Source organism: Parus major, chromosome 5, assembly GCF_001522545.3.
Source record: "Parus major isolate Abel chromosome 5, Parus_major1.1, whole genome shotgun sequence".
In the NCBI taxonomy this organism is placed as follows: domain Eukaryota; kingdom Metazoa; phylum Chordata; class Aves; order Passeriformes; family Paridae; genus Parus; species Parus major.
In genome coordinates, this window is record NC_031774.1 from 6,731,077 (window position 1) to 6,748,588 (window position 17,512).

The 17,512-nt window shown below is 46.4% G+C and overlaps 1 protein-coding gene across 2 annotated transcripts; it reads right to left on the minus strand.

Annotated features, from left to right (window-relative positions):
- Positions 1 to 1,738: 1,738 nt before the first annotated feature.
- On the minus strand, positions 1,739 to 4,856 carry LOC107206177 (olfactory receptor 5G3-like). 2 transcript variants are annotated; one of them, XM_033515417.1, is made up of 3 exons: positions 4,188 to 4,856; positions 3,701 to 3,765; positions 1,739 to 3,598 (listed from the first exon to the last, which is right to left on the minus strand). In XM_033515417.1, exon 3 carries the CDS (start codon positions 3,494 to 3,496, stop codon positions 2,570 to 2,572), a length of 927 nt encoding a protein of 308 aa, XP_033371308.1. In that variant the 5' UTR covers positions 3,497 to 3,598; positions 3,701 to 3,765; positions 4,188 to 4,856; the 3' UTR covers positions 1,739 to 2,569. The 2 variants fall into 2 exon arrangements, with proteins under 2 accessions (XP_033371308.1, XP_033371309.1); XM_033515418.1 differs by lacking the exon at positions 4,188 to 4,856 and having other exon boundaries at positions 3,701 to 3,781.
- Between the last annotated feature and the right edge of the window lie 12,656 nt (positions 4,857 to 17,512).

Genomic DNA, 17,512 nt, shown 5'->3' on the forward strand with positions numbered 1-17,512 from the left:
CACCCTCCCAAAGAAACTTTTCCTTCCCTGTTCCTCCAGCTCTCAGTCAATGTTTTTCTCCACCTGCTGGTGCATGTTCTTGCACCCAGGAGGTATCGATGGCTCATCTCAATCTTGGTGGCCACCACAACCTCCACAGCTGCTCTCCAGCCTGTCCCGGTGTCTGAGACAATTATTGCCCATGGGCAACACTCGGCATTTTCCCTTTTCCAAGTTCTTCTCGCTCCCATCTGCCCATTTTTGACCAGAAAAGCTCATTTTGAAAAGCCATTTTGCAATGTGTGCTTCAAAATGGGTTCAGGAGATTCACCAGGAGTAAACTGTGTCAGCCAGAGCATCCTGGAAGGGCTGGGGTTGGAAGGGACCTTAAAGCTCATCTCAGTCCAACACCCTGCCATGGGCAGGGACACAAGATGACCCCTGAGGGGCGGTGCATCCATCAGAAGCAAACATCAATGCTGGACATTCCATCTCCTTCCCACACAGTGGCTCCAGCTCCTCTCATGGTCAGATGCTGTTCCCAGAGATGCTGGACACAGTTCACCCTCCTTTACCCAATCCCCACTTGCACAATAAGCCAAAATCTTTTGGTTTTGAGAGCAGCGGCTCCAGCACGAAGCCACAACGTGCACAGTGACAGTGCCTTGGCCACAGGCTCGGTGTTTAATTCACTAAGGGCTCATGTTCCTGCTTAAAGGTCAGGTGATGGTCAAGGCAAGACTGGCTGGACAAAGTCATTGAATGGTTTCTCAAACTATTATTCAAATATTGAATATTTCTCAATTTTTAAAAAAATATTCAATATTTTATTGCCAAACAATGGTTGTAAGGCCCCAGTTGCTCTGGAGGTTATGTTTTAAATGTCTTCATGTTTTATTAAATTTATAATTATGGGGGGGTTATGTTTTAAATAAAACATTAAAAATAATCTATAGTCCTGTTTAAAGAAAAAACGTACAATCTTTTCTGCACTTAAATCAAACAATGTCCTGAGGGAGGCAGGGAGGAGCAGATGAGTGGGAGAACAGCAGGAGTTACACAGAGGTCCCAGTTCCTGGTCTTGATCACAGAGTCATGGAATTGGTTAGTTTGGAAAAGCCCTCTAGGATCATCAAGTCTGCCCATTCCCACAGCAGTGCCAACATCACCACTAATCCATGTCCCCAGGTGTCACTTCCACATGCCTTTTAAATCCCTCCAGGGATGGGGGCTCCACCATTGCCCTGGGCAGCCTGATCCAGGGCTGGACAGCCCTTTCCATGAAGGGATTTTTCCTCTATCCAACCTAAACCTCCCCTGGTGCAGCTTGAGGACATTGATTCCACACCTGGAGATGTGTGAGTTGGGGACCTCTGGGGTCCCTGCCATGGTGGGGTCAGCACAGCTGGTAAGAAAGGAACAGGAGCATAAACAGCTCAGGGGGATTGATCCAGGCAGGAAGACTAAATAATAATCAGGGAATTATCAGGAAGTTCTGGTGATGCCTTGAGAGGCTACCTAGAACAGAGACTAGACAGAGTAAAGAATAAAGTAGGTATTTATTAAAGGCCTTCAAAGGATACACCTTGGGCAATACAGGAGCCCAGCAGAGGCTATACCCAAGATGGATGCTGGATCACGAGTTTTCACACTTTTTGTAGGTTTTGGTCCATTTACATATTGGGGTTAATTGTCAAAATACAGCTTCAGGTAACGAAGTCCCATCCTCCCAGACTGCTCTCCTCAATTCGCTGTCGTTTGCACTTTTTGGGCCTGAAGCTGTAACGGTGTCCTTGGTTCTTGGGCTGGAAAAGGATTGTTTTGTCTAACTGAACTGTGAGGAGAAGTTGCTAACACTTTCTATGAAGTTCTGAGAGTTATATACTTATGCAGTACAGAATCTGAAAAATATGAAAGCTAAAACTTAAGGCATCATTCCCCCCTTTAGAGGCTTGACAAGGCCTCTACCTCGTCGAGCCTCTATTCTAAACATCTACTAATAATAAAGGAACAAAGGGAACAAAGGACTCAGCTCATTGATCCTAAGTGCCTGTGAGTTGTGTGTCATCAATAAATCAGCAAACTACCTTGACCCAACCCAAGTGAGCAGCTTCTCTTCCATCCCAAGTTATTCCATGTCTCTAGGAGAGTTCCATCATTCTGGATTTTACCATGGACCTGAGACAGGATGAGATAATGCACTGACTGGAGGTTTTGGGGTTTTTTCACATATGCAATGCTTGTGCACCAAAACATTAAGACCAAATATATCTCAGAATTCTGGAATGGTTTGGGTTGGAAGGACTCTCAAAGCTGATTCAGTTCCAACCTCCTGCTGTGGGCAAGGACACCTTCCACTAGACCAGGTTGCTCCACGCCTCATCCAAACATCGAAATTGGAGTGAGATTACTATTTTCAGCTGATATTAAATCAGCCAGCACATCATTTAAATCAAAGTGCAGAGGGTGCCAAAAATGTCCCTCTGACATATTTCACAAAATTCCCAGAGTAGCACCCACATCTCCATTGTGGCTGGCCACAAAGTTAAAGCTTTGCTTTAACGAAGTTAAACAGAGTTAAAATCCAAGCTCATTTTGTTTTCCTGAGTCTCCTCCAAGCCTCCTTCACCTCTTGGTTCCTCAGGCTGTAAATCCAGGGGTTCAGCATGGGGGTCACCACAGTGTAGAGCACAGCAACCCATTTTTCTCCTCCCCTGGAGGTGTCTGACCTGGGGACTAAGTACATGAAAATCAAAGCCCCATAGAAGATGCTGACAATGGTGAGGTGGGAGGCACAGGTGGAGAAGGCTTTGTGCTTGCCCTCAGCTGAGCTGATGCTCAGGATGGTGGGGATGATGGCCACATAGGACGCCAGGACCACCAGGATGCTGGGAACACCAAGCAAAGATGAAGCAGTCCTCAGGATGGCGAGGCTGAGGGTGGTGTCGGAGGTGGAGAGCAAGATCAGCAGGGAAATGTCACAGAAGAACAGATTGATGGTGCTGGAGCCGCAGAAGAACAAGCTGGACATGCCAATGGTTTGTCCCATGCCATTGGTCAGCCCCAGGAGGTAGGACCAGGTCACCAGCTGGGAGCAGCGCTCTGGGGACATGACAAGGGGGTAGAGCAGGGGTTGGCAAATGGCCACGTATCGGTCATAGGCCATCACAGCCAGTAGGAAGCACTCAGTGACCAGAAACAGGGCAGAAGTGAACACCTGAACCATGCACCCAGCATAGGCCATTCTCTTCTTCCCCAAAAAAACCCCAAACAACATCCTGGGGGTGGTGATGGTAGAAGTGCAGAGGTTCACAAAAGCCAGGTTGCCCAGGAAATAATACATGGGGGAATGGAGCAGGGGGCTGGCTCTGATCAAGGTGATCATCCCCAAGTTCCCCAGGATGGTGACAAGGTAGGTGAGCAGGAACAGCAGGAAGAGGGTGACCTGAGTTGCTGGGTTCTCGGTGAATCCCACCAAGCTGAACTCAGTTGCTTGGGTGCAATTGCTTCCCAGCATTCCTTCAAAGAGTGTTGTCTGTGTGAACTCCTTGCTGGAGGTTTCTTCCAGCTGGAAAACCCTTTTTGCAGTGGGATCTGCTTGGAGACAGTCCTACAAAATCTAAAATGAGAGTTCAGGCACAGATTGATTAGACAGTGCTGGGTGGAAATCATGGCATGGGTAGGGAGAAGCTGTAGGTTACACAGCCCTGAGGAGCTTTACCTTGGTGCTGCGTTTAATCCCCCTGTGTGTGTTCAGCCTGGGACTTTGAAATTATCCAGCACAACCTGAAACATGGAGAAACCAAATAAAAGCTGTAAAACACAGCAGATTATTGATTATTCATCCTTGTCCTGACAACCACCTGCTTTGTCTGTCTTCTTCATAGAATCTGGAAGGGTTTGGGTTGGAAGGGATCTTGAAGACCATCTCATTGCACCCCCTGCCATGGGCAGGGACACCTTCTACCAGACCAGCTTGTTCCAAGCCCCCATCCAGTGTTGTCTGGCTTCCAGAGAAGGGGCATCCAAAACTTCCTGACAATGAAGTCTACCCTCCCTCCTGATTCAGCTGGTTTTGCCCTAAAAGATTTTCCCAGCTCTTTACCCTGTTCCTGCAGTCTTCAAACAAAAATACGCAACACCCAAAGCTGAGCAATCTCCTCCTGAAAATATTCCTTTTTTGGGGAAAAAAATAAATTAAAAATCACCTTTTGGATGTGTCTTATATCAGCAAGAGTAAAATCCGTAAGTGTTCCTTACAGGAAAGCTGCCAGTCCTCATCCAGGAGCCCTTTGTGGTCAGTGAGAAGTACCCAGAGCGAGTGTTGCGATGGGGTGTTCTCACCACACACCTGCAGGTGCAGATCACCTGGATTTGGTGCTAAGCCCAGAGTACAATAAGGAACTGGAGCACAGGAGCCTCCAGGTAGGAGCGGAGATGAAGACTGAAGTTGTTTCTTCTTTGCAAGGGAAAACGACGGGAGATGGGTGGCTCGGCACACGCTGTCCTTGCTCGTGGTTCTCCAGGATGATCCTCCCCTACATCTCCACGCTCTTCCTGCTTGCCTCCTGATGCTCTTCAAGGTGGATATTAAGGTGCTCTGCAGGTGAGTTTAAAAATATATCACTGTCAGCAAAGACCTTTTTCCATGTAATTTGGGGATTTAGAGGCTCTTGGAGACCCAGGAGAGTGACAAAGCCCAAAGCAGGTTGTTATCTCTTCTCTGAGCTTTTGAGTTTAGAGGCAATTACACAGAGGAGATGATCTCACCTTGAGTAAGCCACAGGGCTTTGGGGACTCCACGGAGCAACCACAGTGCAAAACCCCACCTGTTGTGTCAAATTTTTGAGCATTTCAGATATTTTCAGCTCTACAAATGCTGTGTTTGGCCTTATCACACCAGTGAATTGAGTGGAATCTCACTGGTAGGGCACAGTCCCATGGGAGCTGGTATCCACCAGCAGTTCCAGTCACCAGAGATGATGAATCACCTTTCTACCCATTCTAAATTCCTTAGACCCAAACCACACTCACCTGTCCCATCCCTGTAAGTGTTCAAGGTCAGGTTGGAGCTATCCAGTCTAGTGGAAGGTGCCCTGGCCCATAGCAGGGGGGGATGAACAAGATGAGCTTTAAGGTCCTTTCCAACCCAAGCCATTCCAGGATTCTATGAAGTTGGGCTGCAAGAATCCAGGAGAATCACAGAATATGCTGAATTGGGAGGGATCCACGAGGAACATCAAGTCCAGCTCTCAGCCCTGCATAAGCCCATCCCCAAGAGTCACACCATGTACCCAAGAGCATTGTTTAGATGTTTGTTAAGCTCTGTCTGACTTGGTGCTGTGACCACTGTTCTGGGGAGTCAGTTCCAGTGCCCAACCACACCCTGGGTGAGGAACATTTTTCTAATACCCAACTCAAACCTCCTGTCACTAGGACAGAAAAGACATCAGTGTTTGCCCCTCTTCTTCCCCTTGCGAGGAAGCTTCAGACTGCAAGGAAATCTCCCCTCACTCTCTTCTTCTCCAGGCTGAACAGACCAAGTATCCTCAGTCACTCCTCCAACAGCTTCTCCTCAAGGGCCTGCACCACCTTTGTTGCCCTCTTTTGGACAGTCTCTTATAGTTTCATGTCTTTCTTATATTGTGGTGCCCAGAACTGCCCCCAGGACTCAAGGTCAGGCTGCCCCAGTGGGTTGTCTTGTCATGAAAGGAAAACAGGTTTGATAAGCAGGACTTTCCCCTCATGAAGCTGGCTGTGATTGATGACTGTGTTGTCCTCCAGGTGTTCTTCAATAGCTCCCAGAATCACTTTCTCTATAACCTTCCCAGGCACTGAAGTGAGACTAACAGGCCTGTACCTTCCAGGGTTCTCCTTCCTGCCCTTCTTGAGAATTAGAACAACTTCCAGTCAGCTGGAACCTCTCCAGATTCCCAAGACTGCTCAAAAAATTGAGCGAGGTTTTTTGATGACATCACCAGCTCTTTGAGGATTCTTGGATGAATCTCATTGGGGCTCATGGATTTATAGGGATCCAGCTGGAGCAGCAGTTCCCACACATTTTCAAGCCTGTCTTGTTACTAGAGGTTCTACCCACTCTCCCTTCAGCACAAGACAAAGATCCCACTTCTGTGCTAGATCCAAATACAGAACAGGACCAGCTGCCTTTTACTGATGGGGTAAAGAAAACGCCCAGTTTACAGAAACAGAAAGTGCAGAATAATCAACAAAGACCATACTTTTGGAATTCAGAACTGGCACTCCCCTGAGCAGGAATAGGTGTTGAAATGCCCCAGACCCCAAGTCTTGTTCCCAACAGAAGCAAAGGTCTGAGCTGAAAGATGTTTCTGGATTTCAGGTTTCCTGTGTCTGGGATGGGAACAGCCACAGGACTGGGAACAGTTCCACCTGACATGCAGCAGATCCCCAATGGAATAATAAACCAACACTGATGTTTTCAATCTCTGAGTGACACCAGCTTCTAAACTTCCATCTCCTGGCCTTTGGGGCTCCCTAGAAAAAGAAATACTTTAGATAAGAGCATGGGCAGTTAAACGTGTCCTCAAGCAGACACACAGCCTTGTAGCTCTGTCAGACACCAATCACACCTGAAGTTTCCCTCTGGGATAACCAGCTACACTGGGGACATTTACATTCCACCTTGGACACCTCACCAACTTCCATGGCACAGTCAGAAGGCATTTACTTAGCTGAAGGGAGGCAGATGGTAGGAGAGTGTGGGAAATGGAAAAATAGAAACTTCCATGGATGCTGAAAGGTTCAATCTGCAGCTTTAGAAAGAGCTTGGGTTAATGTAATGATAAAAGTACACAAACATTAAGTTGAAAAATTATAAACTTATGTTTCTATAATTGTAAGATGCCTTGAGTAAGGAGGAAATTATATTAGGTAAAATAGTGAGAAGTTTAAGTTGTAATAATGCGATTTACAGGGTAGGCTAAGACTCTAGAAGCTATAATAGAGGGGGCTGTGTGTGGGTACATGACCTATCAGTTTATTGGCTGAAAGACAGATACAGTGTGGCAGAATTAGCCAAAGGTGATGGGTTATTAAGTAGAAATAAGTTTAGTGTTAACTGTCTATTGGACCAAAATGTTACATATTGCTGTGTGAGGAAGAAAGAATACCTTTAAGCTATGACTGACTTGTTGCTTCTCTCCAAATCTCATGTCTTTGAGACTGATGTCTTATCTGGCTTACTTGAGCAATAAATCACCTTAAGTAGCATGGGAGTCCCATCCCTCATTTTTCATCCCCACAGGAGAGGTTTCTGCAGCTGTGAAGTTCAGGAAGTCAGACCAACCCATAGGCATCCAAACCCAGGGACGGGCTCCTGCCACAGCCTGGGCTGGGAAACAGATGGGGGAATCCTTTAACCTCTGTAGGGAGCAAGGGATAATTGCTGTTTTAACACTTCCTGCTGGATTGCAGTTATATCTGTCCTGCAGAGTGAGAGAAATAGAGATGGAAATATGGAGCTGTAAAGCCAGGCTGTATGGAAAAATCAAATATAGTCTGGCTAAGGTATAGTCTCCCACTGGGCTGGAAACATCCCAATGCATTAGGGAAAGGAAGGGACACAGAATTAAATGCTCCTTTGACACCATGGCATGTCAAAGCCCTTTCCAGAGGCTGGGAAGAATTTACAGAACTTTGCAAGAGATTCTCCTTTGGGTTTTTGTTATTCCAAGCAATGCCAAGCAGAGAGATGGCCATGGACCAGGGATGAACACCCTGATTGCTCCCACCCCCCAAACACTGAGGGAAGTCCCCTACCCTAGCAAGGGACAACATCATATCCAGTACTGATCTTTCAAAGATTTGGATCATTTCATGTTATGGGTGACATTCTGTGCTTCCAGCCTGCGAGATCCCAATAGCCAGTGTCATTCCAAGAAGTCCAGCCTGGATTCTCCCTGTGCTGCCCCATCTCCACCCCAACCATCCAAGCAGCCTCCTCCTCTTCTGAACAAGCTTTTGTCATGAATATTCCAACCAATCCATTAAAAAAAAGCAGGAACCAGTCCCACTGGAAAGACAGAACCCTTCTCCTTGACACATCAGATCCATTGCTTCATGGAATGATGAAGAAAGAAACACAGGTTTTTCTCAGTGAAACAGGGCAAAAACAATGAAAAGGCTGAATCATTTCTCAGGTCTTTCAGCTGCACAATCACCTTGAAAACAGGCACTAGTGGTCAGCAAGGACATCCATGGATCCACTGGCTTCCACCATGAAAAACCCAACTGCTTGACCTTGGTTTCCATCACAGCTTGGGAATACTGTGTCAAGTACACCCCTGGTGCATCAATACCCAACTCCCAGGTGTGGGCAGGACATTGAAATCACTGTTCCCTGGGCTAGAAATTACCCTTAAAAATAACAGATGTGCCAAGAAGACTCAGCTTTGTAATATCTACAAATATCTCCAGTGCTTGGCTGTGACAGGGACTGCCCAGCTGCAGTTCTGGAGGACGGTGAAGTGTTAGGGTCACTGGTGCTGTATCTCAATCTCTGTAGGGCTTCAATCTTTGGTAGCAATGATGGGGGTATTGCTGAACTTCTTGTGTGATTCTTTGCTTTGAGCTCTAGTAAATGACACTTAATTCCTGAAGCTGGTGTCTGTGTCTGCTGCTGACCCTGCCCCATGGCAGAACAAAAACCTGCAAGGATTTAAGGTTTTAGGCCTGGAATTTCCCTTGGTGAGCTTGCTCCAGGTCCTGATGATGTACTCCTGCTGGAAGAGCCACAGGACCTCCCAGGACCCAGGAGCTGTAGGCTGGGTGCTGTCTCTGTTCTGCACTGGGAACAGGGAGCCACTTGGAGGATTTGGGGAGAAACCTGAAGATGGGCTGGGGAAACCTGATCTGGGATATTTTCCCTTCCTGATGTTTGGTACCAGTGCAGTAGGAAAATCCAGGTTTCCATCTAGCTCAGAATTTCTTGGTCAAATCAACAAAGCTCTGGAAGATCCTGGAAATTGAGGGGGTATTGTTCTAATTCTGATTTAGAGCCACCCCCTGTCATTAAGTAAACAGCATTTCCTGCAACTGGCAGATTTCTGTCCATCTCCATCCAAACATTTAGACTGCTCTGTAGCTGATGTGCTGTTACCAACATGTGCAAGATCCTTTTCTGTGCAATGTAATTAATCTTACTCCACCTAAAACTGAATGTCATTCCAGGTATTTGTGACCTAATGAACTGATTTCTGGACCAAAGTTCCCAACCTGAATGAGGTTGGCTCTAGTAGACACGTAGATTCCTGGTAATTGTACCCCTCTGGCTATGGAGCACCTTGGGTAAGTCAGAGACTGGGAAATCTGTGGCTTCTCCTCATATAAGTAAATGCATTTATGGATATGGCACTGCAAAATCAGTTGTGTTATTGCTTATCTACAGAAATCAAGTATTTCACTATCAAATAAAGCTTTTCTGCCTTCTGTGTCTGTTTGTCAGAGTTTTCAATAAATTTTCATATTTACTTCTTGAAATTCAGAGTTCTTCCAAAATACACAGGGAAGAAAGTGAATGAAGGTCACAACACTTAAGCACTTGTGAGAGGCAAAGCAGAGGCTTAATTCAAGAGCTCTGCCAAGGAAAATGTCAATAGAATTAGGTACAAGCCTCAAAAATTGTTAAAGATTGTCTTCTAATAATGACATAATGAAAATAAAGGAATGGAATAGATAGTATAATTTTAGTACAGTAGTATAGTATATATATTATATATATATTTAGTATAATTATATATATATAAATATGTATAATATATAACATACAGCATATAGCATATAACATATAACATATATATATAAGATATAATATACAATATACAATATACACTATATATATTATAAATAATATATTATAAATAATATGCTCTATATTATATTATTTATATTATAAATAAATAAATAAATAAACAAACAAATAAATAAATAAATAAATTTTAGTATAATGTTCTCGGAGCTAAAGATGATCACAGACATAGATGAAGAGAACCTTTGTTTTTTGAACAGCTCATCCTTAAAGCAGTACCCCATCAATTGACATGACACATAAATTCATGTGTGAAGGCTGTGAAAATGGGAGGAGATTCACAATTACAGACTTTTTTTCACAGGCAGCTGCTATTCGTGGAAATGAAAGGCCATGAGAGAACTGTTTCTTGTGGAGAAGTCTCCATGGCATAGCAAGAGAAAGCTCCTCTCCCTACAAGGACTGATAAAAAACTATTGTAGAGTTGGTAACTGATTCAAAATCCCAGGTTTTGTCTCTACATTGTCAGTTTGGAAAAAAAAGAAGTCAGGTCTGGGGAAGAAAGGTGTTCTGAAGGTTTTATTCTGATTTTTTTATTCTTTTAGCTCTGTTAATAAAGTTTTCTTCATACCTTTTAAGTTTTGAGCCTGTTTTGCCCTCCTTCTAATCCATATCTCACAGCAATAAATGAGTAAGTGCACTGTTGGAGTCTGAGGCACAGAGTGCGTGCCCTTATCTCTGATACCTGACTCTGACATCCAAGAAAACACTGAATTTCATATAACACCATGAAAATAACTGTTAAAGTTAAATAGAAAAACTAAAAGTATAAGTGTGTAGATTAGAGAGTTTTTTTAAGTCACTAGGTGAAAAAGTTAGAGTTTAAACTAGTTTAGAGAACAGAAGACAAGATGGAGGATTTAGGGTGTTGTCTTTTTTCCTTCTATTTTCTTCATCTTCTTCTAGAGGTTTTTGGGTAATAGTAAGTGATTAGATCGAGAATGCCGTAATGCAGCACACAGGTGATAGGTCATTGGGTTGCTAAGAAAAATAATTTACATGTCTATTGTTAATTGGGTGAAAATAAGTATAAAGATAAAAGAGCTGTGTATTTTGGGGCCATTTTGTGCTTTTCAAGCCAATTTGAGCCAGTTGATGGTGGGTTCAACTTGAGAAGAAAGTCTGGGGAAGACCTGCCAAGTCTTTTGATTATATATTAATAAACATGAGAAACAAGAAACTAATGAGCCTTTGGAGTATCCTTCCTGAAACAGAACTGAGATAAGAGAAACTCCCCATGAGGGAGTATCCCAAGGGGCTCAGCCCTGAGGAGACCGAAATCTCCAGCAACAGTGCACTGGTGATTTTAGCCAGCGCTAAACCCACCACATTATTTGGTGCGTTGGCTGGGAAACTCAAATCAGCGAACCTAAACCACTACAGCAGCATTTTGAGAGTTTTGCAACACTGTTAAAGTGCACAGGGCTTTGGCTACCCTAGGTCTCACCACACATCCCTCACCTCTGTTTTTCAGAGACACATTTTACCTGTGTCAGTATGTTTGGTTATGGTAAGCTGGTGATAGTAGCTTACAATTTTGTAAACAGGTTGTGCTGCTGAGATTAATACAATCTTTTAGGTCTACAATCAGAATATCCCAGGTGGCAGGAATCATTGTAGGAGATGGCATACCAGGTTGCAAAGCATCCATGCTTTCCATGACTGCATTGATTTTTCTCAAGTCATGGAGCAACCACCATTTACTGGACTTGCACTCCGGATTTCTAACCAACACAAATCTACTACTCAAGCAGCTCTGTGTGGTCTCTCCAAGGCCAGCAATGGCAGAACCCCCAGTTGTGGTGGGCTATGATGGAGGCCAAATGTTGGCAGAGATGATGGTGACGTGTGCCCCTGTGTCAATCATTTCACTGACCTTTATTTGCAGGGGGCTCGCCCGAGGCATTGTGACAGTTCACACCATGTTAGGTCTTTGATCGCACACGACCTGGGTCCAATATACCTGGGGTTCTCCTGTTGACCTGAAGCCTCAGTCTGCTTGCACCTTAGGAACTGGTTTTTGGGATAGAAGACTTAAAAGGGATGAGTTGAGCAATTCAAGTTTTAGCAGGGATAGTCACAGGTGGAATAGGGGTTGATATCATGTGTGGTAGTTTGGCATTTAGGAAAAAAAGTGAGAAATATCCATGGAAGTGATTCCTCTGAGAGAGGCTGCTGGGAGTTCCTTCTCTGCTTGAGATCAGGCCAATAGCTAGTCAGTTTTGAGAACTGACAGCATTTTGGACCCTGAAAAGAGAGATCACCTTTGTGGATACCACCCTCCAAACCCAAGCCGGGGCACTTCTTGTCTGTTTGTTTCTGGCTTCAGAATGTATCGGAGCTCTGGTGCAGCTGGCCCCACTCCCCCTCAGCCTGTCTGGGCAGGGCAGGGGAGGCTGGGCCGGACTCCAGCAGCTCCTGGGTGAAGGATGGAGACTGAGGGGCTTCCTCAGGCTGGGCTGGGCTCTGCTGTGGCCACTGGCCCTAGGCTGGGCCAGGCCACGGCTGCTAACATCTCACCGATACGCTCCCCCATGGCCCGGTCAGACATCTCCAAGCCAGAAACCACCTGCTCTCCAGAGGCTACTGAGCTGAGAGAGACACCTGAAATCTGACCATGAAGGCCTGTGTGTCTTGGGCCAGATTTAACCTTTTCACTACACAGATGAGACCTGCAGACTTAATCCCCTCTCCAGAGAGAGGAAAGTTGGAGTGACCACCATGTAAAGAGACAACATGAAACATCAAGGTCAGTAAAGAAAGGAGTCAAGCCTCAGACAGAAGAATGAGGAGATGCTTTAATAAGCTGAAATACTCTTTTTGTTGGGCCATGGAGATGGACAATAATGTTCTGAAAAACTCCTTTAATTCATGAAAGAGTATTGGAGGGAATGAAGTATTCAAACTGTAGATCTGAGCAAAGGTATCTATTGATGAAACTAAGTAGATGGTGGAGTAATTGTGATCCCATGAAATGTGTAAACAGAGAGAGAAGTGAGAGTTGACGAAGACCCTTTGCCCCAAAGGAGAGAATAAGCAGACCTCTGTCCCCAGGGATGATCACAGATATAGATGAAGAAAACCTTTGCCTTTGAATAACTCGTCCTTAAAATAATACCCCTTGAGTTCATGGCCCATGGACACACCTCTGAGTGGTGTGAAAATGGGAGGAAGGCATGATGGCAGAGCTTTTTTTCCAGGTGGCTGCCAGTCATGAAAATGAAAAGCCATGAGAAAACTGTTTTCTTGTAGAGAAATCTTCATGGAATGACAAGAAAAAACTCCTCTCCCTACAGAGACTGATGAAAAGATTATTGTATAGTTGGTACTGCTTTAACATCCCAGGCTTTGTCTCTATGGTGTCAGTTGGGAAAAGAGAAAAGTTGGGTGGGGGGAGGAAAGGTTTCTGGAGGTTTTATTCTGGTTTCTTATTCTTGTAGATCTATTAATAAACTTTCTTTATTCCTTTTAAGTTTTAAGCCTGTTTTGCCCTTCTCCTAATCCATATCTCACAGCAAGCAATGAGTAAACACCTTGGTGATTTTTAGTTAGTTTTAGTTTTGAGTTAGAGCTAAAAACGACTACACCATGGCATGTATTTGTCCTGTAAAATCACAGTCTATGATACCTGGGTGTACAGCGATACCTTGCAAAGTGGCACTGGATCTCCCAATCAGCAGTGCATGCAATCTTCTCCTGATGGATTGCCTGGGCCTGGGCCTCGAGAGGGACTTTATGTACCTTTGAAGTGCTTATGCTTGTTGAGACTGAGGTGGAAACATCCATTCCAGCTGATCCTCTAATCCTTCCTGTGAGCTGATCACATAGGCTTGCACAGGAAGGCAGGAAGATGCTCGTGTCGTTGCACATCTCCCCCTTGCACCCAGTCTTCTGTTTCCCTGGTTCTTAAAAGACTGTCAGTTAGTACAGACTTCGTATTTGCATTGTCTGGCCGGGTTTCCCACACCAGTTACAGTTAATATTTACACTCCTTTGTCCTCAAAATGTCACCATTAGAGTGGCTTGTGGGGACAGTTCGCTCTCAGGTGGCCTTGTTGTCCACATCTGTATCACTGGGATGTCAATTTTACAGCAGCTGCAATGGAATCTGCTAATAAAGACACACCGTGAGATTCAGATCCAACCTTTGCACAGGCATTTATCATTTCATTTTAAGATGGATTTTCATTTGGCAGCAGTTCTATAATCTTTCAGCAATCCTCATTCGCATTGTCCCTTGCCAATTGTAAAATTAATTGATTCCTGGCCTCAGTATTTATGATTTGTTTTTCCATGGCATCCTGCAGTCTCTCTATGAATTGCGTGTACCATTCTTAGACTCCCTGTCTGATCTTTGAATACCTTTGGGTTGGGTTAGCCAGGTTTGCCACTTTAAATAATGCCTGCATCCCCAAGTTTTTTTACTTGTGCCAGCACTAATGGATGTAATCTTGCTTGCAGTTGGGGGTCCCCCAGTGGTGGTAGTCCTAGGAGTTGAGAAACCCCTGCCCCAAAACATGGGTCTTGCTGTGAAACTCTTAGGTTTCTTAGCTCCTGATGTTCTGCACTGCTTCTCCAGGTTGACTCAAAACTATATATTGAACTGGGGTATAAATCAATTTTGCTAGCTGCTTAATATCAAAAGGTGTTACTTCCTCAGTGGTTAAAAATCACAGAGTGTTAGCACTGGCAGAAGACCCCAGTCCATGCTGGCAATGAGCTGGCATAGTTTGGAAAGAACTGGCCACTGGAAGGGTGTGTATTTATCAGGCATGGCTCCGCTGCCTCTCAGCACAGAGAATGCTTCAACAGTCCCACCGCCAGGCTCCCAACCACCCGACATGGGCACGTCAATTTTGTCTGCTCCCTCATAATCCCTGCTCACGACACCTGTTGCCAGAGACTGACCAGACTGGGTGTTCTCTCAGGGTTTGACAAAGGGTTGCTGGCTCCAGTTCTCTCCGTGGGTGTATGTTGAGTCCCTAATCGGTATATATCACAAGGGCTGCTGCGATTCCAGTAGTGGGGGCGGTGCGTGTGCAGTGGCAACAGCTTTAGGAACCTCCAATCCACCGGCATTTTCAGGTCTGACATTGCCTTGATTTCCAGGTATCCATGACGTGTCTCCAGGGTCCACCCACAGATCATGGTCTCGGAGCCGAGCCAGTCAGCTCCGGGAGAAGGTGGCCTGAGTGTGCCCATGGTGGCGAAGGACATCTGTGGCTCCAGTACGTGCTGTTCAGTTGCACAGGCACACCTGGGACAGGTGACCTGAGAGCTGCTGCAGGGACAGCACTCCAGTGTGACTGCAGAGCTCTTGTCTGACACAGCTGCAAACACACCTCCACAGCTTGATGCAGCACTGCAGCAGCTTGGTGCGGCTCCACAGCAGCCTGGTTCGGCCACAGGGTGCTCCATTGGCAAGACATCTTGGCACAGGGCAGTGGTGCAGCTTGGCTTCGTGGCACTCTGCTGGTGAGGATGCTGGTATGGGGCGGCAGCGTGGCTCTGTGCAGTTTCACAGCGGTCTGCTGGCGAGGTGTCCTGGCACAGAGCAGAAGCACAGCTCAATGCAGTTTTGTGGTGCTCTGCTGGAGAAACATCTCGGCACAATGCGGCAGTGTGATTTTGTACAGCTGCAGGGAGCTCCACTTGCGAGACATCCCAATATGGAGTGGCAGCGCTATTTCACATGGTTGTCTCTCCTGTCCTCCTCTCCCACCCACTCAGTGCAGCATCCAAATCTCCTGCTGCTGCTCCTGGTGCCCTGTCCTTGTCACCGGCCTTGCTGGGCAGCACCCACAGCATCCCCACTGCTGTCATCATCTCATATTCGGTTTTTAACTGCTTTAGTAAGTTCACAATGATCCCCCAGGGCTTTATTACATTAATGGCAATCTCACTGCCTATTGGAGGCTGTTTCAATTATAAATCTGCCAGCCCACTCCCATGTTCTCAAGTCTAGGATGGCTCATTCAGTCACGTCCAGTCTGTGGTTCTTGGACCACATTAGCAAGGCTAGCAAAGCCCACTCACTGTATTTTATCCTTTGTTTCTTTAAAAGAAGAGTCCATATCTTAATAACAGGGTCTTCCTGACTGAAGCCTGTGTTCCCACATCTACCAGTGGTGTCTTCTATTCACAAAGGGTCTGGACCAACATGGCTTTCTCTGCCGCCTTCCACAACTCTCTCCACTGCTCACAGCTATACCCACTGCTCCACCGGGACTACTGTGCCTCTCCCTGCCGCTGTACAGGCTGCAGGCAGAAATTCCCGCTGCCCCACGGCTTCCCCCACCACTCTCTGCAGCCCTACAGGCTGCAGGAAGCAATCTCCGCTGCCCTCTTTCTCCCCGCAGTATGTGTGGCAGCTTGTTGGGTCACATCAGGTGTCACTTACTGTTGATGTTGGAGACAGGCACGTGAGAAAACACACCGAGGTTCATGCACAACAGCCAACTTTTATTAAGTGCTCTTCTCCTTATATTGTTTTGAAAGCCTACATGGTTAGTCCTGATTGCCACCTGGCCAACCAGACAATAGCTGCCTGCGTCCCCAGCAGCTTTACCTGCTCCCCAGAGGTCCATACTGGTCAAGTTATGCAATTGAGGTAGTTACATAATTGGTGACATTTCAGTTACAAAATTATAATTAGGATTATTTACAACTGTGAAGCCTGCAGGCCAGCTGTTAGCCACCACATTTGTGCATATATATATAAAAGTTTTTTCGCATATAATTCTTTGGGGTCTCATTTCATGCTTGAGTACTTCTCCTCCCAGAAGCTAATTCAATCCTGTGTGGGGGTGGTATCCTCCTGGGGGTTGGCACAAGGGCAGTGACTCGGGTTCCCTCTGTGGGGGTCTCACTTATCTATCAGCAATATGGGTCCCTCAGGCTGTTCAAGCCTTGGCTTCAGGCATGGTGGGGCCGCTGCAGCAGCAGGAGCGGGCTCCATCAGCACACTGTTGGCACCTCCAGGTTCCAACACACCTCCAGTTTCCGGCATTATTCCGGGTTCCAGCAGACACGATGGAGGGGGTCCCAGTACCACAGCAGGGGCAATCCTGGCTGCTGTGCAGGCATTTTTGATGCCAGTGTCTTAGCAGTCACTGTGCAGGTTATGCAGATGCCTCCAGCACCGGCAGGGGCCGTGGCTTCGGAGCTGCTGGCTTTGTCTCTGACTTCCAGAGCTGCGATGCTTCCCGGTTTTCCAGGGGGCACAGGGTATCTCAAGTGAAGTCCAAGCTATCAGCAGGGCTCCAGGACTGCACCACTCATCTGGAAGCAGAGGCAGCCCAAGTGCTTCCATAGCAATGCATTGAAGAAATGATGAGTGGGTCCAGCAGGCACGGCACGGGCAGCTCCTGCCACAGTGTGGGCGCTGCAGCAGCTTCTGGTGCTCCTGGGGGATGGCCACCACATGGGCTGGGCACACACCTTTGGTGCCTGTGGTGGGGGAGGCTCTGGCCCTGCTATCGTGGCGCGCCAGCACTGCGGGGCTGGGGAGCCCAAACAATGGCTGCTCCCCCTTTGGCCACTCCCTCTGTGTGCCCAGCCTGGCATCCCCTCCCCCACAGGCTACCCCCAGTGTTCTGCCATCTCAGGATGTTTAGGCAGGCAGATCCCATGCCATGCGGCGACTGCCATCTTGGGTGAGTGACTCCAGTGCCATGTGGTGTCTGCCAT